This window comes from Helianthus annuus, chromosome 10 (assembly GCF_002127325.2).
Source record: "Helianthus annuus cultivar XRQ/B chromosome 10, HanXRQr2.0-SUNRISE, whole genome shotgun sequence".
Classification (NCBI taxonomy): Eukaryota; Viridiplantae; Streptophyta; class Magnoliopsida; order Asterales; family Asteraceae; genus Helianthus; species Helianthus annuus.
This window is the reverse complement of record NC_035442.2, coordinates 137,521,232-137,546,035: the sequence shown is the minus strand read 5'-3', so window position 1 is coordinate 137,546,035 and position 24,804 is coordinate 137,521,232. Positions and strand designations below refer to the sequence as shown.

Sequence of the window (24,804 nt, the reverse complement as noted above, 5' to 3'; positions counted from 1 at the left end):
TAGTGATATCTAAAGCAGCAGAATTATCAACGTAAATAGGAGTAGTTAGGAATTCAAAACCGTAGTCCCGCAATTGTTGTTGGATCCAAAGAACTTGGGAGCAACAACTTGAGGCAACAATGTATTCAGCTTCGCATGTTGATGTAGCGACGCATGTCTGCTTCTTGCACTGCCATGTGACTAGGCGATTTCCTAAAAACTGACATCCAGCCGTTGTGGATTTGCCGTCGATTTTGCATCCGCCAAAATCAGAATCACTGAAAGCGACCAATTCAAAGTTATTATCCCTAGGGTACCACAGACCGGTGTCCGGGTAAGCCTTCAAATAACGAAAAATCCTTTTGACAGCTGCAAGATGTGAGGCCTTCGGATTAACTTGATATCTGGCAAGCAGGCACGTTGGGTACATTATGTCTGGCCTTGATGCTGTGAGGTACATAAGAGATCCGATCATTGCGCGATAGTTTGAAGGACTAACAGCTTCACCCTTCAAGTCAGGAGTAATTCCGTGATTAGTTGGCAATGGGGTACCAATGGGCGTTGCATCAGACATCTGGAACCGGCTCAAGATGTCACCAACATATTTAGTCTGATGGATGAATATCCCAGACTCAGTTTGTCGCACTTGTAGGCCCAAAAAGAAGGTCATTTCCCCCATAGCACTCATCTCGAATTTATCCTGCATTATGCGCTCGAAATTCCTACACAAGACATCATTAGTAGAACCAAAAATAATATCATCAACGTATACCTGTACCAGAAGAAGATCTCCATCTTGTTCTTTGATGAAAAGAGTACAGTCGATAAGACCTCTACGAAAACCGTTCTCCAGCAGATAGTGTGATAAGGTTGCATACCAAGCTCGCGGTGCTTGATGAAGACCATAAAGAGCTTTGTTGAGCAACCAAACCCGATCGGGATGGATAGGATCTTCAAAACCTGGAGGCTATTCGACGTATACCTCTTCTTCAACCACACCATGTAAGAATGCACTTTTCACGTCCATCTGATAAACCTTGAACCCTTTGAAGGACGCATAGGCTAGAAAGATTCGAATTACTTCGAGACGTGCAACAGGTGCATACACTTCGTTGTAGTCGATTCCTTCTATCTGACGAAAACCTTGAACGACTAAACGTGCTTTGTTTCGGATAACAACTCCGCGGTCATCCTTTTTGCATTTGAAAACCCAACGGGTACCAATCTTCTTGTATCCAGCAGGTTTCTCTACGAGTTTCCAGACACCCAGCTTCTGGAACTGTTGCAGTTCTTCCTGCATTGCTTCAACCCAAGCGTTATCTTTCAAGGCTTCTTTCCAAGTTCTTGGCTCTTCCTGTGAGACATAACACGCGAAAGACCAATCATTTTGTTGCCTGGATTCTCGAATAGCCGCATACAAGCCTGCATTGTTGTTGTTTCGCAACATGTTTCTTGTTTGAATGCCACTTTGCACATTTCCTATGATGTTTTGTTGAGGATGGGTATTATGAATCCTTGTTTCAGGATTTTCTCGAACTGGAATATTTATACCCAGGTTGTTAAGATTAAGATCAACAACCAAATCAAGGCCCGGAATTGACGAAGAGGATGATGCAGTAGCCTCAGCTGTTCTATGGGTATCCACTGGAGGAGTACCCTCTGAAGTACCATGAACCGCTGTTGTTGGGGCTTCTTGATCTGCATCTAGAAATTCATCATCCTCTGAAGATTCGTTCAATTCGGCAGCATCGTGAAAATCCTCATTGTCGAGAGTATTATTGTTCACCGAAGATGGTTCTTGATTGACAAGAATTGGACGAACCACCGGTGAAACTGCTGCATTGTCACTCTCGAAAAACATCCTTGCCGCAGCACTTTCTTCAACGGCTTCAACATTGATCGAATTGAAAAAGTCATCGTACTCAAACATCCAAGGTTGACCAGGGCATTTGACTGGCAAAGTGTGCCTTTGTACTCTGACCTCAGACCATTCCTCGACCCTTTTAGTCTCTAGATTCCAGACTTGTAAGTTAGGGGTGGCATACCCAAGAAAGTATCCATCAATTGCTTTTGCCCCAAACTTTCCATTAGGATCGATGATTGTGCATGGAGCTCCAAACGGTTCAAGATAAGACAAATCTGGTTTCCGTTTTTGAAGAAGCTCAAAGCAGGTCTTATTGTGCCTTTTGACTGTAAGGACTCTGTTCAATGTGTAACATGCAGAGGCCACAGCTTCAGTCCAGAATGGAATGGGCAACTGCGACTCTAGCAACATTGTTCTAGCAGTCTCGATCAATGTGCGGTTCTTACGTTCAGCGACGCCATTCTGTTGAGGAGTATAAGCTGCACTAAACTCGTGAAGAATACCCTTTGAAGTGCAGAACTCCGCCATGGAATGATTTTTAAATTCAGTACCATTGTCGCTACGTATCCGCCTAACCTTCAACTTATACAAATTCTCAATCTGAATGATCAAGTTTTTGATAATGCCAAAGGTTTCACTCTTGTGTGCCATGAAAGCTACCCAAGAAAATCTTGAATAATCATCAGTTATCACGAGACAGTATTGATCACCCCGAATACTCTTGTGCTTGACAGGACCGAACAAATCCATGTGCAAGCGTTCAAGAGGAACTGCCACCGTGTTGATCTTCTTTGTAGGGTGCTTCTTCTTTGTTTGCTTTCCTTTCTGGCACGAAACACAGACGTCTTGAAGATGGAAATTTTTGAGGGGAACACCATTTACCAATTCATTTGAAACCAAATGATTCATTTTGCGTAAGTGAATGTGACCCATTCGTCTGTGCCAAGAGATAGTGTCTTTTTCTGTGGCTTTGGAAACGAAACAAGTTGCTTGTGCAGACGTAGTAATAGCTTGGCTCATATCAAGGACGTACAAATCATTTATCCTTGGAGCCGACAAGAGAATCCATTCTTTTGGAATTTTGAAGCCGGGCTTCAGCACATAACATCCATTAGCATCAAAGTGTACTGAAAATTGCTTGTCACAAATTTGAGAGACACTAAGAAGATTGTGATCAAGTTGTTGCACAAAATTGATCTTGTCAAAGCTGACAATCCCGTTAGATATCATTCCTTCACCCGTTATATAACCACCCTTATCTCCAGCAAAAGCAACATAACCTCCTCTAATAGATTTGACGTCGTAGAGAAGCTTCATGTCGCCTGTCATGTGCCTGGATGCCCCACTATCAACAATCCAATGACTACTGACAGTTCCTCCTGGAACACCCTGCACATGAACTCAAACTGATTAGTTGGAGATGGGGACCCAAGCCATTGTGGTCTTGGGTCTTCCATTTTCATCAATGACAATAACTTCTTGTCTTTGATGGTTGGTGAATTGTGATGTTCCCCCTGATTCAGTAACCGTTTTCGGTTTCCAGGTCTGTTTTGTTTTACCAGTGTTGTTCTTTAAAATTTTAACTTTATGGTTGTCTGGAGTTTTTGAATTTTCTGGTTTGACAGAAACAGATGATTTGTTAACCACATCGGTTTTAATTGCCTTTTCAATTTTCTTGACCTGTTGGCGTTTTTGTTTCTTTTCCCTTTCTTTTACAAGGCGGGGATCTTGTTTTGCAGAAACAGATTGCTTACGGTCAGTTTGGTCACGGGGAACATCAACTTTTCCTTTTAGTTTATGAAGATATGGACAATTTCGAATTATATGTCCAATTGTTCCACACTCAAAACATGATCTTCGTTCAACAAACCCCGAAGTATCATGTGATCGTTTAGCCGATGATGTTGAACTTTGTGAACCCGAGGTACTAGGCTTTGAACTGTCTTGTTCATTTCTTTTCAAAACAGTAGCTTTCTTGACAAAATCTAAGTTAGATTTATTTTCAAACGTTTCAATTTTGTCCGTTCCCGTAGATTTCACAAAGTTTATACTCTTGTTTTTCTTCTGATTTGGCTTCTTTTGAGTTTGAGCCGGTGATTTTCCTTTTGGCTTGGTGTGATTTTGCTGTTTCTGCACTGTTGGTAATTTCTTGTTGCCACATTGTTTTCGAATTTCGTCCTTTGGAAAAGGAGGACACTGTGTAACTGTAACACGTGGTCCTGTCTTTCCCAAAAACTTACTAGTCGAATTCTCAAAGACTTTACTGATTAAGGATTGATTAACATTCTTAATACGAGTTTCCAGACACCCAGCTTCTGGAACTGTTGCAGTTCTTCCTGCATTGCTTCAACCCAAGCGTTATCTTTCAAGGCTTCTTTCCAAGTTCTTGGCTCTTCCTGTGAGACATAACACGCGAAAGACCAATCATTTTGTTGCCCGGATTCTCGAATAGCCGCATACAAGCCTGCATTGTTTTTGTTTCGCAACATGTTTCTTGTTTGAATGCCACTTTGCACATTTCCTATGATGTTTTGTTGAGGATGGGTATTATGAATCCTTGTTTCAGGATTTTCTCGAACTGGAATATTTATACCCAGGTTGTTAAGATTAAGATCAACAACCAAATCAAGGCCCGGAATTGACGAAGAGGATGATGCAGTAGCCTCAGCTGTTCTATGGGTATCCACTGGAGGAGTACCCTCTGAAGTACCATGAACCGCTGTTGTTGGGGCTTCTTGATCTGCATCTAGAAATTCATCATCCTCTGAAGATTCGTTCAATTCGGCAGCATCGTGAAAATCCTCATTGTCGAGAGTATTATTGTTCACCGAAGATGGTTCTTGATTGACAAGAATTGGACGAACCACCGGTGAAACTGTTGCATTGTCACTCTCGAAAAACATCCTTGCCGCAGCACTTTCTTCAACGGCTTCAACATTGATCGAATTGAAAAAGTCATCGTACTCAAACATCCAAGGTTGACCAGGACATTTGACTGGCAAAGTGTGCCTTTGTACTCTGACCTCAGACCATTCCTCGACCCTTTTAGTCTCTAGATTCCAAACTCGTAAGTTAGGGGTGGCATACCCAAGAAAGTATCCATCAATTGCTTTTGCCCCAAACTTTCCATTAGGATCGATGATTATGCATGGAGCTCCAAACGGTTCAAGATAAGACAAATCTGGTTTCCGTTTTTGAAGAAGCTCAAAGCAGGTCTTATTGTGCCTTTTGACTGTAAGGACTCTGTTCAATGTGTAACATGCAGAGGCCACAGCTTCAGTCCAGAATGGAATGGGCAACTGCGACTCTACCAACATTGTTCTAGCAGTCTCGATCAATGTGCGGTTCTTACGTTCAGCGACGCCATTCTGTTAAGGAGTATAAGCTGCACTAAACTCGTGAAGAATACCCTTTGAAGTGCAGAACTCCGCCATGGAATGATTTTTAAATTCAGTACCATTGTCGCTACGTATCCGCCTAACCTTCAACTTATACAAATTCTCAATCTGAATGATCAAGTTTTTGATAATGCCAAAGGTTTCACTCTTGTGTACCATGAAAGCTACCCAAGAAAATCTTGAATAATCATCAGTTATCACGAGACAGTATTGATCACCCCGAATACTCTTGTGCTTGACAGGACAGAACAAATCCATGTGCAAGCGTTCAAGAGGAACTGCCACCGTGTTGATCTTCTTTGTAGGGTGCTTCTTCTTTGTTTGCTTTCCTTTCTGGCACGAAACACAGACGTCTTGAAGATGGAAATTTTTGAGGGGAACACCATTTACCAATTCATTTGAAACCAAATGATTCATTTTGCGTAAGTGAATGTGACCCATTCGTCTGTGCCAAGAGATAGTGTCTTTTTCTGTGGCTTTGGAAACGAAACAAGTTGCTTGTGCAGACGTAGTAATAGCTTGGCTCATATCAAGGACGTACAAATCATTTATCCTTGGAGCCGACAAGAGAATCCATTCTTTTGGAATTTTGAAGCCGGGCTTCAGCACATAACATCCATTAGCATCAAAGTGTACTGAAAATTGCGTGTCACAAATTTGAGAAACACTAAGAAGATTGTGATCAAGTTGTTGCACAAAATTGATCTTGTCAAAGCTGACAATCCCGTTAGATATCATTCCTTCACCCGTTATATAACCACCCTTATCTCCAGCAAAAGCAACATAACCTCCTCTAATAGATTTGACGTCGTAGAGAAGCTTCATGTCGCCTGTCATGTGCCTGGATGCCCCACTATCAACAATCCAATGACTACTGACAGTTCCTCCTGGAACACCCTGCACATGAACTCAAACTGATTAGTTGGAGATGGGGACCCAAGCCATTGTGGTCTTGGGTCTTCCATTTTCATCAATGACAATAACTTCTTGTCTTTGATGGTTGGTGAATTGTGATGTTCCCCCTGATTCAGTAACCGTTTTCGGTTTCCAGGTCTGTTTTGTTTTACCAGTGTTGTTCTTTAAAATTTTAACTTTATGGTTGTCTGGAGTTTTTGAATTTTCTGGTTTGACAGAAACAGATGATTTGTTAACCACATCGGTTTTAATTGCCTTTTCAATTTTCTTGACCTGTTGGCGTTTTTGTTTCTTTTCCCTTTCTTTTACAAGGCGGGGATCTTGTTTTGCAGAAACAGATTGCTTACGGTCAGTTTGGTCACGGGGAACATCAACTTTTCCTTTTAGTTTATGAAGATATGGACAATTTCGAATTATATGTCCAATTGTTCCACACTCAAAACATGATCTTCGTTCAACAAACCCCGAAGTATCATGTGATCGTTTAGCCGATGATGTTGAACTTTGTGAACCCGAGGTACTAGGCTTTGAACTGTCTTGTTCATTTCTTTTCAAAACAGTAGCTTTCTTGACAAAATCTAAGTTAGATTTATTTTCAAACGTTTCAATTTTGTCCGTTCCCGTAGATTTCACAAAGTTTATACTCTTGTTTTTCTTCTGATTTGGCTTCTTTTGAGTTTGAGCCGGTGATTTTCCTTTTGGCTTGGTGTGATTTTGCTGTTTCTGCACTGTTGGTAATTTCTTGTTGCCACATTGTTTTCGAATTTCGTCCTTTGGAAAAGGAGGACACTGTGTAACTGTAACACGTGGTCCTGTCTTTCCCAAAAACTTACTAGTCGAATTCTCAAAGACTTTACTGATTAAGGATTGATTAACATTCTTAATACGAGTTTCCAGACACCCAGCTTCTGGAACTGTTGCAGTTCTTCCTGCATTGCTTCAACCCAAGCGTTATCTTTCAAGGCTTCTTTCCAAGTTCTTGGCTCTTCCTGTGAGACATAACACGCGAAAGACCAATCATTTTGTTGCCCGGATTCTCGAATAGCCGCATACAAGCCTGCATTGTTTTTGTTTCGCAACATGTTTCTTGTTTGAATGCCACTTTGCACATTCTTAATAGGAAAATCTTTGTCTGAATAAATCTTTCCCAAAAACTTACTAGTCGAATTCTCAAAGACTTTACTGATTAAGGATTGATTAACATTCTTAATAGGAAAATCTTTGTCTGAATAAATCTTATCATCACCAACAAGAGTGTACAGCAAGTTCACACTCTCCGACTCTGTTGCAGACGAGGACTCAATTGCAACAGTCTTAGCGGGTTTTGCAGGAGGATCACATAGAATATGATTCTCGAGAGGTATGTCCTCATTTTTGGCTACCGCATCAGACTTTGCTGGGACAGCATCATCAGATTCATCATCAGAAGAATCAGCATCCTCAATCACAACTGGAGGATCCTGATTCTGTTCAGCAGTTACAAATGTATCTGCTGACACATCTAAATCTGAGGATACTTCTTTCTGGTATCCGAGTCCTGCTGCAAACTCTTTCACATCTAGAGGCACAGATGGTTCAAAGAACACCCTGTCCTCCTCATCTGGCATGGCATCATAATTATGTCTCACTGGTGGTGGACAGTTCTTATAGCCTATGCACGTGACATCCCTTTTCTCCTTTTGCACCTCAATGATGTGATCCAACACATAGCTAGAACTCAAATAACTATCTAACTTGAGTTGGATTGCCTCACTTTCCGTTTTTACACAAGCCATTTCTTTTTGCATTGTCTCAAGACGAGAGATATACAAGTTAATGTCAGTTTGTTTTCTGGAAACCATTTTAGTTAACTCGGTTTTATCTTTCTTTAATTTTTCAATTACCGATTTAAACTCCTTTTCATGGTTTTCATAAAACATATTGGCTTCAGTGCATTTGGAAAGGTCCACAGTCAATTTCTGATTGTGGATAAAAGTCACATCATACTTTTCTTGCAAAGCTTCATGCTTACTTTGCAAGTCACTCAAATTCTCATTCAATGTAGTATGTTTGTCTTGCAAGTCAAACAAACTAGCTTGTAAAGCATCATGTTTGTCTTGCAACTCAGACATACTTTTCTCTAAATCAGCACACCTAGCATGCAATCTATCACATTCATCACAAGTAATAGCAGTGGGTTCATCGACACATACCTGACTTGATGAACCGTCGACATTAGCCATAAAGGCTGAATGGAGAGAAGACGAAGTAAAAGCAGCTTGATCCACCAGAATAGATCTTCTTTGAGTTTCTGCTGCAGCTTCCTCCAAAAGTTCATCAATCTCTGCATCGATTGCTGCATTGGATGTCTCACCCACATGATCATCACCCGAGTTTGAGGATTCTTCATCTGAACTCCTGCTATAACCCGAAGAGTCTTCATCCTCAGAAGATTCACCACCATTGGCGGAAGATTCTCCACCACTGGTGTGAACTACATCCTTCACAACTTGAGCAAAACATGCTGTTCCATCGGGAGCATCACCACCCAACTGGATTGACCAGTCACAACCTTCATCCACCTGAACCGCAAGTGCCCGGTTGGTTTGGTTGTTGACAGGCACCAATGTACGCTCATTGTTTCTGTTCTGCTGGTTGCCTTGATTTCTGAAGGGGTTTTGGTTCCCGTGCTGTGCTGGCTTTGTACATTCCCTTTTAAAGTGACCCCGTTCACCACAGTTGAAGCACTTTACAGCCTGTTTATCGAACCCATACTTGGTGTCTCGCTTACTTTCCAAGCTAGTTCTGCCAGTACTCTCCATCCAATCCTTTGCCCTTCTCACAGCACTCGCAAAGGCCCACTTGATATCCATCAAGTCCATCTCTTCTTTATCAATCTGCCGATAATCTTCTTGTGTCAGATTAATGTTGCCAATCTGACCTTCAATTAACCCACAGTACGCGCTCACTATAGTGTTAAGCAGCTCCATGTGTTCCTTAGCTACTTCTACACTGACTTTAGAGAAGCTGGAAGTGTCGAGCTGTACTGTACTTGGCTTTGATTGTTGACCAGCAGATGGTGTTCCTCCATAACATGCACGTTGTTGTTGAGCAGGAGGAGGAGGAGGTGGTTGTATTGGATTTCCATACATGTCTGTGGTGGGAGGTGGCTTAACAGGAACTTGCACTGGATTGCCATACATATCCGTGCTTGTGACAAACGCCGTTTGCAGTGGAGCATGTGGACCAGTTCTTGCAGACGAAGTACTTGAAGTTCCATAATACATTTCTGGATTTTGAGGCAGTGGAACTCTCTTCGCCTTTAATGTTTCCTCCTGATCCTTGTTTTCCAAAAGCTGCACGAAGTCGTTGATATTTGTAGTTCTCAACACTCCGTTATACTTTAGGATTTCCAAGAAACTGCTCCATTGAGGAGGCAAAGCATCAGCAAACTTCTTCACCACTTCTGCTTGAGTTGTTGTTACACCAAAATTATTCAACTCAGTAAGCAAATGATAAAACCGGCTTGTCATGTCTCCCAAAGACTCCTTATCCATGCACGTGAAACAGTCAAACTCTTTCTTGAGCAGATCATGACGCAATTGACGTGTTGCTTCATTCCCTACTCCTCTGGTTTTCAACCCGTCCCACAACTTCTTAGTTGTCTTGAAACTGACAAACTGATGGTAAATATCCTTGCTCAACGCCTGAGTGAGAATGGCGTATGCTTTCTTTTCCAGGTCATACGTTTTCTGTTGATCTTCAGGAAGATCTGCAAACGTAGCAGTATCTGAAGCAGCAACTTCTATAGCTTGATCGAAGTCTGTGGTGAAACGTATCCACAATTCGGTGTTTTGACCAAGAACGTATGTACGGAATCTATCAACCCAGCCCGGATATTCATTTAAATGCATCAACTTTGGAGGACGATTCAAACTTCCGGTTTCGCTTTCGCTCAGTAGAATACTTTGGATGCTCGGAGTTTGATTCGATACTAATGCCCATTGACTTGAAGATATGGCATTTGCTTGTGAAGATGTAGATACCGGAGACTCGGCCCATGAAGGTGATAGACTTGTGCATGTGTACTTTCCACTATCGGGAGCCGGGGTACCCCACCATGAAGGAGTGGAACCTGAGCTTGTATATTTTCCACTGTCTGGAGCCGGATTCTACCAATTCGGATTCATGATTGACAAGAAAAATAAATTCTATATCAATGTCTCGAAAGATGATAGCCACCCGAAAGATCACACACAGCCGAAGGATCCTGGTTCGAAAGATCTGAAAAACAGAAACTTGTTAACTATAAACAGATTACAAACGAAAGATCAACACTTGTTCGAAGGATCAACAGTGTTCGAAAGATCACTGTTGACTTTCGAGCAATGGTTTCGAAAGATTCAAAATTTCGAAAGATTCACACTTGAAAGATCCTTATCTTTCGAGATAAATCCTTATCTTTCGAAATAAATCCTTATCTTTCGAACAACTATCTTTCGAATAGATTCCAGAAACGAAAGATAATGCTTAGACTTCGAAAGACTACTCGAAAGATGCTTATCTATCGAGCTGTCTTTGATCGAAAGATGGTCTTTCGAGGTCAAAGGATATCTTTCGAATGCTCACTGACACACTGACACTGATGTGAAAGGTTGGTGAAAAGGTGATGGGTTGGTGAAGGTCAACTTTCGGCAAAAGGTATGGTCAGACAGTACTTTTCCTACCAACTTTGATTTTGAAATAAAATATGCCCAAAAAGGAAACCCTTATCCAGAAACTCAGTCACCGGAATTTTGACCGGAAATATGGCCGGAAATCACAAAGTTCCTTAAAAACAAGTTTTAAGTTACCCAACCCAACCTTGAACACTCCCGAAAGGTTTAGAACGCGTTTTTATGTTTAAAAATGCAAGAAAACCACCAAAAACGAGTGCTAAACCAAGTGTCCAAACACACCAAGAACTTGAACAAACCCGGTTTTAAACAAGGTAAAGAGCCTTAGCTCTGATACCACTTGTAAGTCCCTCTCGGAGGATGACGAACCTAAACCTTGTTATACTAACCCACTAGCGAGTGCGGAAACCAAGCTAGCAAGCAAACCGGGATGAAACAAGCACAAACACAAACACACAAAGATTCACCGATTAACACTACTGTATTAATGCGAATGAAAGGTTCCGGTTACAAGCACAATGTTCACAAATGTGTTTTGCAAACTCTCAAAGTGTGTGTGTGTGTTTCGGACAGAATGCTCTCAAGTCTCTCTATCTCTCGGTGTGCATCTGTTTCACAAGTCTCTCAAGTCTATCTTTAAACACACACTGCATGGGTATATATATACCCAGCATTGGTTGTCTGTCCGAAGGATTCGATAGATGGTCGAAGGATCATCTATCGATGTCAAAGCCATCGAAGGATTCACAAGCACCTCGAAGGATGGTGTATCCTTCGAGGTCTATTAGTTTCCATCGAAGCATATCTTTCGTGGGCATCGAAGGATTTACACTATCCTTCGATGCCTTATCCTTCGACATAGACAACCATATTTCTAACAGATTGGCCAAGTCAAACCAGGAGGACGGTTGACTTGGTCAACTTACAGGACTGACAAGGACATCGTTTACATCGTGACCGAATACAGACAAAGTACAGACACAAGTGCACCAACATGTGGTTAAGTTGTACAACAAGAAATATTTGCGAAAACCTAATGCCAATGATGTCAAAAAATTGTATTAATTCCACGAACAATATCATGGTTTTCCAGGAATGCTCGGAAGCATTGATTGCATCCACCGGTCGTGGCAGAATTGCTCTAATGCATGGCGGGGTCAATTTACGCAAGACGATTATGGACATCCAACAATAATATTAGAGGCTGTTTGCATCACAAGATCTGTGGATTTGGCATGCTTTCTTTGGTGTTCCTAGTTTGAATAACGACCTTACTCGATGTGAGGGCAATTTACGCGGGGCGATCATGGACATCCATCAATAATGCTAAAGGCCGTTGTGTCACGGGATCTGTGGATTTCGCATGCTTTCTTTAGTGTTCCTGGTTCGAATAACGATCTTGACGTCATCTACCAATCAAAAGTCATCAACAATGTCATACAAGGAACCAATCTAGACACAAGTTTTATGGTTTTTGGGGCTGGAATACAAGTGCGGTTATTATCTTGGTGATTGAATATACCTAACCTACTCTTCAATCGTTAATTATTCACAACCCGATAGACGAAAAAAGAAAGAAATTTGTTAGTTATGTTTTATTATTATTATTATTATTATTATTATTATTATTATTATTATTATTATTATTATTATTACAATTATAAAATTAGTTAATTTATATAAAATTTCTTTTAGTTCCAAAATATTTAATATTTTTCTATTTGAATTGTATAAGTTAGTTATGTTTTATTATTATTATTATTATTATTATTATTATTATTATTATTATTATTATTATTATTATTATTATTACAATTATTACACAAACATATATACAATTATTTGATTGACGAATCAAACTAATAGTGTCTGAACGACTAAAACATTGGTACTAATATTAATTTTTTTGTTTTCTATATAAGTTTTGCTAAAACGACTCCAACTTATATTGTCCTAATAATATCGATTCAGTATTGATATTTGTTTTTTATCGCTTTTCATTGTTATACCGAGTTCTATTATTATACTAATACTATATTAAACTGAACCGATACTAATTGAATTTGCGCTGCAATGCGCGGAGAAATTTTACTAGTCGCATATTATTTAACAAAAATAATTAAATAAATAAGAGGAGACTCATCGTCCACACCCTAGTCCATTCCTTAAGGTGTGAAGATGACCCCCTGATGACGTGACAACTTATATGGAGGACCATCCTCAAAGGATGAGGCTTCTCCAGACCTTATAGCCTAATAATTTGTCTAGCTAGACTGTATGGTGTGGGGCTTGTCCCCTAATCGTCGAGGCCCGACTTGGACCAGCAAAACTGCCCCCTTGGGCCCGTCATCGTCGCCATCGTCCTCCCAATGCTGCCTGCGATGGGGCTCTCTCTTTTTATCACACACAAGCACATAGACATACATACATATTTGTGTATATATAAACTGGCTTATCCCTACACCCGCTAACATGGATACATACGTGACGGAGCATTTTCAAGGACTACTCTTCCCGACACCCTTTAGCCTTATTTGTATTTGTACGCTACATATGTTAATTCCATATGTACTAATTAATCCACCCTTTTTACATATCTAATTGTTAAAATAAAGAAATTGACATAAACTTGATTTAACTGCGACTTAGAATTTATGAAATCAACGGTCCGGATTCACCAAGAATTGAATAGTCCACTTTATTAACCCTCACCTAGCTAGTTCTGACCCCACGGGTATCCTATTAAGATTTTATTTATTATTATTTTATTTTAATTTATGGTTAAAATCCGCCAAGAAATTACATACCTCTCCCCTTAATCTTGCTATAAAACCCCTGCAAAGCTTCATAATTCTTTTAACATCCACATATTCACCATACAAATAAGTGCACTTTTGCATGGTTTTGAGCAATCAGATGAGACCATGTTTGTTATTATCTGATTTATGCAAATAGTATGTTTTCTTGGACAAAACTTGAAGTCCGCCTTCAATTTTAACATACCTTTTCCATACTCACATCAGTTTTGTTTATATAAAGGTTATAGATTAACCTGTCTTGTAAGTGTGGGTTAGAATGGATGGAAGTGATATATACAAAGCAAGTAGCAGCTTGCGAGCAAGCATTAGTGGACAAGTAAGAAGTAGTTTAAGAGCTGCGAGTACTTCTGTATGGAGGAATTCTGGTATGGATGCCTTTTCAAAATCTGCTCGTGAAGAAAACGACGAAGAAGCTCTTAAATGGGCCGCTATTGAAAAGCTACCGACTTTTGATCGTTTGAAGAAAGGCCTTTTGCTTGGATCAACTGGACCTTCTAATGAAGTCGATGTGGATAATCTTGGAATGGAAGAACGGAAACGGTTACTTGATCGCCTTGTGAATGCTGCGGATGAGGACAATGAGAAGTTCTTGAAGAGGCTTAGAAATAGAATTGATAGGTGCCAAACTTTTTCCTTTCATTAATATACTTTTTTAATATGTTAATTATTATAATGAGTATGTGTATATGTTCCAAAAAAATTAAGAATCAATTGGCTTTATGTTCCATGGGTTGATTGCAATTTTTTACAGGGTTGGGATTGATTTGCCAACAATTGAAGTTAGGTTTGAGCACTTAAGTGTGGAGGCAGATATTAATACAGGAAGTAGAGCCTTACCTAGCTTCTTCAATTTCTACCTAGATATTGTTGAGGTAAAACTGACAATATTGAACATATGATCTGAATATATAAGTAACGAGAATTTAAATCTTGTCTTTTAGTATGAATCATTTAATAACTTGTTTCAAAAAATTTGACGGTTTTTCATCCTTCGAATAGGGTTTCTTGAATTTGTTCCATTTGCTTCCGAACAGAAAAAAACATATAACCATCCTCGATGATGTTAGCGGTATCATCAAACCAGCCAGGTGAGACTGGAGAACTCAAAATTAACTGTCGGCCTTGAACTATTTCTAAATGCTTTTAATGTTTTTATGGAACTAATTTCTCTTGTGCTATATTGGCGTGTAATTATGATACAGGATGACTTTGCTCTTGGGCCCCCCAAGTTCTGGGAAGACAACGTTATTATTGGCATTGGCTGGGAATCTTGCTAAGGATCTTCAGGTATCACTAATATTTGAGAAATCTTATGGATTGTACAAAATTTACCAAAGTATTTCATGTTTTTTAAGCGTTAGGAAACAATTACAAAAAATGCACATATATTAATGTATAAGAAACTTAAATATTTGTTTACATTACAAACTTTTAAATTCTAATAAATTTCTAATTAGTGATCAGTAATATGCAATTATTCATGCTATTATGGTTTAAGAGGGTTCTTAGTAGTGTTTTTAAGCCTGAATTTCCATATCTACTATGCGAAGAGGCATTCATCAGCCATTCTTACAATCCTACACACAAGTGTGTGTATAAATATGAATGAATTGTCCTAGTGATTCTTTCCCTAGGAAACAAATATCTTTCAAGTTATATTTTGTCTTGAGCTAACAAGTTCAAAAAAAATAAAAATAAATAAACAAATAAACAATTCATTAACAAGTTATGTTTTGTCTTGAACTAACAAGTTTAAAAAAAAAATAAACAATTCATTAACGTAGGTCTCAGGAAAGGTGACATACAATGGGCATGAGTTCCATGAGTTTGTACCCATGAGAACTTCAGCTTATATAAGTCAAAATGATGTTCATATTGGAGAAATGACCGTTAGAGAAACACTGGCTTTCTCTGGCCGGTTCCAAGGAGTTGGATCACGTTACGGTTAGTTTATCACATTTGCCTCTCCAAGAGTCAATATTTTTTGATCTAAAGTTCGTTTCAACAGCGCAATAAATATTGGGATGTCTAATTTTACAGAGATGTTGGTCGAGTTGTCACGAAGGGAGAAAAATGCGAACATCAAACCCGATCCTGATCTTGATATCTACATGAAGGTCAGGAGTTACACTACAACCAACCATTAGATTGTTCATGCTTATGTCTAGAAGTGTACTATGTGTGTATTATTGATACTTTTCTCCATGCTAATAACAGCTATAAGCGTGCATTGTTTTTGAAATTAGAATACGTAAAAACTTAATTGACAATAGATTTATCATCATGGTTCATTCGGGTAGAGGAAATCGTCAAAATATGCCAAAAAATGAGTAGAATGAGCTGATTTGTTGTAGAGATAGAAAGGAAAACACGTTTATAATGGGCTAAAATATACACAATTTAATTAAGGGCCTTCAAATTTATTCTGTGGTTTTACAGTTAAAAATGTTGTTCTGATTGTTTCTTTATCATCTAGGCTGCGGCATCAAAAGGTCAAGAAGCTAGTGTTGTCACAGATTATACACTCAAGGTATGCTATATATATTTTGTTTTATGTGATGAAAGCAACTATATAGAAACAAAACTGAATACCTACAAGCTAGAAGTTTAAAAACATTGTTGTTGAGCAGATATTGGGGTTAGAAGTGTGCGCTGACACCTTGGTAGGTGATCGAATGATAAGAGGTATATCTGGGGGGCAAAAAAAGCGTGTCACAACAGGTAACTTTTTATAACTAAAGAAACAAGCGTAAAGACTTGTATAAGAACTGGTGTGAAGACTTGTTGTTTTGTCATTTTTTGACAAGTTTGGTGAATTTTAACAGGCGAAATGATTGTTGGACCATCGAAGGTTCTTCTTATGGACGAGATATCTACTGGTTTGGATAGTTCTACGACTTTTCAAATAGTGAATTCCCTAAAACAATATGTTCATATTCTTGAAGGAACTGCTCTCATATCTCTTCTTCAGCCTGCGCCAGAGACGTATAATTTATTTGATGATATTATACTCCTGAGTGATGGCAAGATTGTGTATCAGGGTCCACGCGAAAACGTGCTCGAATTTTTTGAATCCATGGGTTTTAAATGCCCAGAGAGGAAAAACGTTGCTGATTTCTTGCAAGAAGTAAGTATTTTCTGCGTCATGTGATTTTATTTATCTTTAAACATACAAAGCAAGGGTTATATGTATGTGATGCTCTTTTTTTCCCCCTTTTTTTACTTTTTGAAATTCCTGATTGCATCCAAATATTACACTAGAAACAAAACAAACAGAAAATGTAAACATTTTGTAAACTTGGAGAAGATAGAAATCAGAGATCCAAATAACGCAATTCGGGCCTGCTGATTTAGCCTGGTAGGCTAATCTCGATTGTTCACAGGTTTGCATGGGGCAAAATAAGAGTTTGAGTCAGTTTAGAGTTGGGATCATGTTTGATTTGTTTAATTTAATTCTTTAATAAGGTTTACGATAATAAATATAGGGGAAAATCACGAGAAAATAGACAATGTTTACCAAGATTTCCCAAAATAGACACACTTTTTATAACTTCTTAAAGTGTTTAGACCAATCAGAAAGTGACACCTAAGTCTTAGCTAGTACTTTTTGTTTAGCCAGCAACGTTAGCCGGAGTCTATTTTCGAAACGTAAAAGAAATGTGTCTATTTTGAAAAAGTCAGGGTCAACACTGACTATTTTGGTAATTTTCCTTAAATATATGTTTATTTGATTAAGTTTATTAATAGGTTTGAGCCCTAATAGCTTTAAAACTTGGTCTATATAAATAGGGATTATGTAATTGGTTTATGTGTGTGTGTAGTTTTGTTTCTGATTCATAAAAGTGTCGCTGAACCGTGTGTTCTTCTTAATCTTCGTTGTTTATTGTGTTTGCTTATTCTATCAAAGGGCATTATTTTCCAATAGGGCCTAGTTGTGTGTCATGTAGATGACCTTTCCATGGGCAAGCCGTGGACCAAAACGTTTTACATGAGCCCCCTCTCTTCCACATACGTGTCCATACCATATGTAATGTTGGAATTGTGTTGCAGGTGACATCAAAGAAAGATCAGGAACAATACTGGATAACAAGAGAGGAACCTTACAGATTTGTTACTTCTAAGGAATTTGCTAAAGCATATGAATCATTTCATGTTGGAAGGAGACTAATAAATGATCTTGCAACCCCGTATGATAAAAGCAAAAGCCACCCTGCCGCTCTTACAACAGAAAAGTACGGTTTAAGCACAAATGAGCTTTTGAAAGCTTGCTTTGATAGGGAAGTATTGCTAATGAAAAGAAACTCATTTGTTTACATCTTCAAACTGGTCCAAGTAATATAGCACTAGAATTAATATATTTTTATTATAATTAATTTGATGAGATGTATATCAAAGTTATAATCAACGTTTTCGATTTCAGTTAACTTTCATGGCAATTGTCACTATGACTGTTTTCTTCCGAACTAAGATGCATAGAGAAGGTATTGAAGAGGGAGGGCAATATGTTGGTGCGTTGTTCTTTGGTGTCACCATGGTCATGTTCAATGGGATGGCTGAGATTCCAATGACAATCGCAAAACTACCTGTGTTCTACAAGCAACGGGATTACTTCTTCTATCCCACGTGGGTGTATGCTCTTCCAACGTGGTTGGTCAAGATTCCTGTGTCATTTCTTGAAGCCGGAATTTGGACAATTCTCACTTACTATGTTATTGGATTTGATCCTAATGTCTGGAGGTACTAATTAGCAAAATCTAACAAAAAGGAGCAAAATTTACAAATTGACTATCCTTAATTTTTTTTTCGACCTGCTAGCTGCTTCATGACTTTTACTTATAGTAGTTTTATTGTAAATAGTTTTAACGTTAATTACTTCTTTTCTTTTACAGATTCCTTAAACATTTTTTACTACTCGCAATAAGTAACCAGATGGCTTCAGCACTGTTCCGATTCATTGGTTCTTCGGGTCGCAACATGATTGTTGCAAACACGTTTGGTTCATTTTCACTTCTCCTACTATTTTCGTTGGGTGGATTCGTCTTAAATAGAAGTAATAACCTGGCCAGACATGATTGTATCATTGAATTTTAGTTTTGTAGTCTGAGTCTACTAATGAAAGTGTTTTTCTTTCTAAAGAGGATGTAAAAAAATGGTGGATTTGGGGATACTGGTCATCGCCAATGATGTATGCGATGAATGGAATAGTCGTAAATGAATATCTAGGACATAAGTTTAAAAAGGTAACTATTTAATGCATAAATTACATTGTTTTTTTACAATACTTATTTCTTGACATGGTTTGTTCCTTGTCATAGCCTTTCTTGGATACAACACTAGGGAAATTTCTAGTTACTTCTCGAGGAATGTTTGCAGACTCTTACTGGTACTGGATTGCTGTTGGGGCCCTGCTTGGTTACACTTTAATCTACAATGTGTTATATGTTGTAGCTTTGAGATTTCTCAGTAGTGAGTTTTTGAACCTTTTTAACTATTTGCTGTCAGAATATTGTTGTAGATCTTTTGTGACATTTGATATGATCTATATAGCATTCGAGAAAGTACAATCAAATACCACAGGACAAGAAGACAGTGGAGAATTATCATCCACGGCGAATGCAGAAAATGTTAACAAGAAGAGAGGAATGATACTTCCGTTTGAACCACATTCCATTACATTTGATGATATCAAGTACTCGGTTGATATGCCTCAGGTAACTTCTTACTTGCTAGTGACACTACAACAAAATAAGCAATTTGCACACCCCTTTTTTATACACCTTATGAATTTGTGTATATTTTATTAAGTGAAGCATGGTCAGAAAAACAACTTACCAATACTTAAAACAAGTCGGTAGAGATCAATATGTTACTCATAATTTTCTAAGCGCAAGGAGGTTGCTAGTAATTGGTTTTTACAGTTGAAACTGTAAATGAATGTTAGATTTTTGCATGCATACAAGATGGAAAAAAGATATTCAAGATATATAACTGTAAAAATTTGCCTTTTTGTGCTTATAAATATGAACATGTTTTACACATTCTCCAAAGCCTTGATAAAAAAGTAGGGTGTGAATCGCATGTCTTTTGTATTTTGATCATGTAATACAACAATAAACATTGAATCCATCTCAAGTTAAAGACACTTTTTTAGGAAATGAAAGATCAAGGTGTTACTGACGAGAGATTGGTGCTTCTTAAGAATTTGAGTGGATCTTTTCGACCTGGTGTTCTTACAGCACTTATGGGGGTTAGTGGTGCCGGTAAAACTACTTTGATGGATGTACTCGCGGGCAGAAAAACTGGTGGGATTATAGAGGGTGACATTCGTATTTCTGGGTATCCAAAGAAACAGGAAACATTTGCTCGGATTTCTGGATATTGTGAACAAACTGACATCCATTCCCCTCATGTTACTGTTTACGAATCACTGATCTACTCAGCTTGGCTACGATTGCCAGCAGATGTCGATGAAAACGCGAGAAAGGTCAGTGTTTACATTGGGGGGGGGGGGGGGTACCATCTAGATACTATTTCACAAATCTGTGTATTTAGATTTAAAAAAAAAAGTTAAATATAACATGTTATAGGAGAAAATCAAAAGTAAATGTTAAATGAATTCTGAAAAAGAAAAATTAAAAATAAGATGAACATTAAAGCTCAACGTTTGCAGATGTTTGTTGAGGAGGTGATGGAGCTTGTGGAACTGAACCCAGTGAGGAATGCATTGGTCGGGTTGCCTGGTATCAACGGGCTATCCACTGAACAACGAAAAAGGTTAACAATAGCAGTTGAACTTGTGGCTAACCCATCTATAATATTTATGGATGAACCAACCTCGGGTCTAGATGCTAGAGCTGCTGCAATTGTAATGAGGACCATTAGGAACACGGTTGACACAGGAAGGACAGTTGTGTGCACCATTCATCAACCTAGCATTGACATATTTGAAGCTTTTGATGAGGTACATTATGATTAATTTTTCCTAAAATTGATGTATTCATAGATTGTTACATGGGTTATTAACTCATAATTAATTTAAATCATGTTAAGCAGTTGTTCTTGATGAAAAGAGGAGGACAAGAGATATATGTTGGACCTGTTGGTCACCAATCTACCGAGTTGATCAAGTACTTTGAGGTAACACAATCACATATGAGTAGATTAACCTAGAATATTTTACAAAAATATTCACAGTTACAGAATATTTTTATGTATATTTGGCCAACAAATTTGAAAATTAAACTAATCCCTAAAGAGTGAAATTCTATAAGATTGAGCAGGAATGAAGGAAGTTCATGATTGTATAGTATTACGATGTAACAAATGAATAAAAACCCCGAGGATTTTTCTATAATTTTTAGGGAATTTGAAAAAAGAGCGCACGTATTTTAATTTGGATCTCACAATAGGGTGATACCGGCAAAGTCATTTGCTCAATAACTAAAATTGGCAATTATTGTATGTCTATGCTTAAAAGGAATAGGCATAATATATTTGATCACAAGCCAAGATAGCTCTACAATCGGAATTCTGAGATTTGGTTTAGTATTATAATTCCGTAATTGAATTGGCGTTATATTGAACTTCAAGAGACACATTTCCCCAGGGACAACATTCATTAGTAGTTCCTTTTTTAAATAAAATTTATTCCTATTATATCATCATGATCCAACAATCAAACAATGTAGGATCTATCTATGCTGCATAATAAGTTAAACCTGGCTATTTTTGTGAATAGGGTATCCAAGGGGTGAGTAAGATTACAGATGGATATAACCCTGCAACTTGGATGTTAGAAGTCACCACTTCTTCCCAAGAATTAGCTTTGGGGGTCGATTTTACTGAACTTTACAAGAATTCAGAACTTTATACGTGAGTAGGCTCAAATGCATTCTCTTATATCCTCACTACTAGTTTATTTCTTGCTAACTTGTTGGTGAAACTAAATCACAGGAGAAACAAAGCGCTAATCGCTGACCTAAGTCAACCACGTCCTGGTTCAAGCGATCTCAATTTCTCAACTCAATACTCGAGGACGTTCTTCACTCAATGTCTAGCTTGTCTATGGAAACAACGGATATCATATTGGAGAAACTCTCCATATACTGCCGTTCGTTTCGCCTTCAGCACTTTCATTGGACTATTTTTTGGATCTGTTTTCTGGGATCTTGGTAGTAAAAGGTCATACACAAACAAAGATGTTATGGATTACAATTGTTTTATTTTATATTTCGACTTGGAACTCTTAATTAAACAAACTATACATTTCAGGAAAACCACGCAGGATTTGAGTAATTCGATGGGGGCTCTTTATACATCAGTCATCTTCTTAGGAGTCCAAAACGCATCTGCGGTGCAGCCTGTTGTCGATATCGAACGAACTGTGTTTTATAGAGAGCGAGCTGCTGGAATGTATTCTGCATTGTCATATGCCTATGCTCAGGTAATAAGTGTGACTCCTCTATTTTCTATACCGACCACAAATTTAAACGCCACACAATAGAGGTCGTACAATATATTTCAAAGTGGTGTATAGGATGTTGATAATTTTGGCTGGGTCATCTAATATTTCAAGATAATGCATACTGAAAACTTCTTACTACATATTGCTGTGTTTGATTTTGCATATAATTTCATTTAAGTTGACATACCATGGAAATCAGACTGCAAAACAATAGAATAAGGTTGGATGTTTGTACCAACCCGACAAAGGTATTCATCCATGTTGATGGCCTATAAAAATTTTTTCTGCAGGCTACCTGACTATAACATCCCAACGCAATGTATTTGGTTTGTCTAATAACAGAATTCTACCTAAATTCATGGTCGAATAATATTACAACATAATATTAAGGCTTATAACTTCTCATTCTCCAATTGATGTTAGATAGATTGTAACCTACTCTTTGACGTACACATTTCATCTACATCGAAAAGCAATGCAAGAGAATATGCATGAGTCTCTATATCCTTGCACCACAAGGGATCTAAAAATTTGTAACACAGGAAGCCATATGGTAACACAATAATCCTTAAAAACTTATAAAATCAAAGTGTGTGTTATTAGAAGGCTACACATTCAGGTTTATAAGGTTTCAAATATCTCATGTTCCATCGGTACGCGATAGTTGTTATCAAGTCTACAACTACCCTCATCACACGTCACAGTAAAATCCAACTGATAGTAAGCTATAGGTAGGGTATGGGGAGAGTCGGATGGGGACAGACCTATCCTCTATCATGAAAGATAGAGGGACTGGTTCCATTGAGAACTTTCATTTGTTTGATCTATTTTATGAACTTTAAAATTATTTCTTGTTTTGTTTCACAGGTGTTGGTGGAAATACCATATGTATTTATCCAAAGTTCAGTATATGGTCTTGTAGTGTATTCCATGATAGGATTTCAGTGGACAGCTGCAAAATTCTTTTGGTTTTTGTTTTTCATGTTCACTTGTTTGCTCTTTATGACATTCTACGGTATGATGACCGTTGCGATTACTCCTAATGCTGACATTGCTGCGATCATTGCTGCTGCGTTTTATGGACTCTGGAATCTTTTCTCTGGATTCATAATACCAAGACCTGTAAGTTTCTAAGTTACTAATACATAAACATTTTATCAAAGTAATGGTATTTATTAGAACAATTTATTCATTTATGTGTTTAAAGAAAATTCCAATATGGTGGAGATGGTACTATTGGGCAAATCCAATGGCATGGACATTGTATGGTGTTATTGTTTCACAGTTCGGGGATTATGATGATTTGCTTACTGATGGAGAGACAGTGAAAGGTTACTTGCGTCGATATTTTGGATTCAAACATGACTTCCTTGGAGCCATAGCTGGTGTTCACGTGGGATTGATGGTTTTTTTTGCCGTTATATTTGCTTATTGTATTAAAAGCTTTAACTTTCAGAAGAGATAAACTCCATAGTGAAAGAAGAATGAACATGGTTTTAAATAAAAGTTGAGTTAATTATTGAATAACCAATTACATTGTTTGTTTGTATGAACCATACCAAAATTAAGTACTTTCAATATTTTTCAAGATATCTAATAAACATTATTGGTTATTGTTAGATAAATTGTGTTTATAATATTAAATTGTTAATGTTAGCGACAACTAGTGTAGTTTTAGCGATGAAAATTGTTGTCGCTAGAAGCCATGTATGACACGTCAGCACAAGTCGCCCCTAAAAGTCCAAACAAGAATTGTTTTGCCTATTTCCAGATCTACGAATACAACCACCTGCCATTTTTTAGTTTTCAACTAGCCAACAATGCTTCAAACATAAAACATCAACTTTTAAACATAAAACTACAACAAAAGTATTTTGTTTGCTTAAGTTAAAGTTTTGAAACCCTCAAATTCTAAACAAATACCATAATCTTCACGCTCGTCCATGTCATTTCTGTTGCCTCTTTTTTATGCCTTCTTCTTATCAATAGCTCCATAAAGGCTTTCCATAAATCTCTGGAGTCTTCAAATAAATCCTCAAAATAATCCTACAAAATAAGATTTACACTATTAGCTAACCCATTTAAACACTTTTAAACTTTTCTAAAGAATTTACCAATCTATTAAAGTTTATCCATCCCATTTTAACCTGTTCGAACTCAGTGACGAAGCTTGAGATTTCCGACCGTGAGGTCGAAAACGTATATACCAAAAAACCGGGGGGTCGAAAACGTATATACCTAAAAAACTCTATAAGAAAACTACATACCGGACACTATTGAGCGAAAAGTTCGGGGGTCGGACACCCCCGGTCCCTTCTATCTTGCGCCCCTGTTCGAACTTAAAGTTTAATGTTTTAGGTCGATTGAGTGTGTCCAAGTCATTTTGACCCATTTAAACTAAAAGCTAAAACATTTAACACCTAAATCATTCGCCAATCTACTGGATTTACCAAATGGCAAAAATGACCCAAACATATCCAACTTTTAGACTATCAAAATTCATCCAACTCATCTTGATCGACCCACATACAAATACACCCATGCATACCTATGTACAAACACGAGGACACACACGTATATACACATACATACTACATCCACACAGACATATAACATCATATAATAACTTAACTCCAAACAAAAATACTAGGTCTAATGACTTCAATTTTCATTCTTGTAAAAGATATTATAATGTAAAAAAATATAGATA

At 37.9% G+C, this 24,804-nt stretch overlaps 1 protein-coding gene across 2 annotated transcripts; it reads left to right on the top strand.

Moving 5' to 3' along the window:
* Positions 1-13,656: 13,656 nt before the first annotated feature.
* Positions 13,657-23,711, top strand: LOC110885681 (pleiotropic drug resistance protein 1). Of its 2 annotated transcripts, XM_022133385.2 has the most exons (23): positions 13,658-14,248; positions 14,382-14,502; positions 14,630-14,718; positions 14,833-14,917; positions 15,415-15,574; positions 15,671-15,747; positions 16,107-16,160; positions 16,261-16,351; positions 16,456-16,757; positions 17,681-17,962; positions 18,051-18,367; positions 18,520-18,680; positions 18,767-18,870; positions 18,946-19,096; positions 19,178-19,341; positions 19,782-20,114; positions 20,301-20,591; positions 20,684-20,767; positions 21,369-21,502; positions 21,584-21,811; positions 21,902-22,073; positions 22,962-23,216; positions 23,302-23,711. In XM_022133385.2, the coding sequence occupies exons 1-23, from the start codon at positions 13,887-13,889 to the stop codon at positions 23,557-23,559; spliced, it is 4,275 nt and encodes a 1,424-aa protein (XP_021989077.1). In that variant the 5' UTR covers positions 13,658-13,886; the 3' UTR covers positions 23,560-23,711. The 2 variants fall into 2 exon arrangements, with proteins under 2 accessions (XP_021989076.1, XP_021989077.1); XM_022133384.2 differs by having other exon boundaries at positions 13,657-14,248; positions 18,946-19,341.
* Positions 23,712-24,804: the final 1,093 nt, after the last annotated feature.

Excerpts from the sequence above, each read along its gene's own strand:
- LOC110885681 (XM_022133384.2), top strand. The coding sequence starts at position 13,887 with ATGGATGGAAGTGATATATACAAAGCAAGTAGCAGCTTGCGAGCAAGC. Across the intron at positions 14,719-14,832 it reads GGTATCATCAAACCAGCCAG|GATGACTTTGCTCTTGGGCC; the intron begins GTGAGACTGGAG and ends ATTATGATACAG. Across the intron at positions 22,074-22,961 it reads TGTCATATGCCTATGCTCAG|GTGTTGGTGGAAATACCATA; the intron begins GTAATAAGTGTG and ends TTTGTTTCACAG.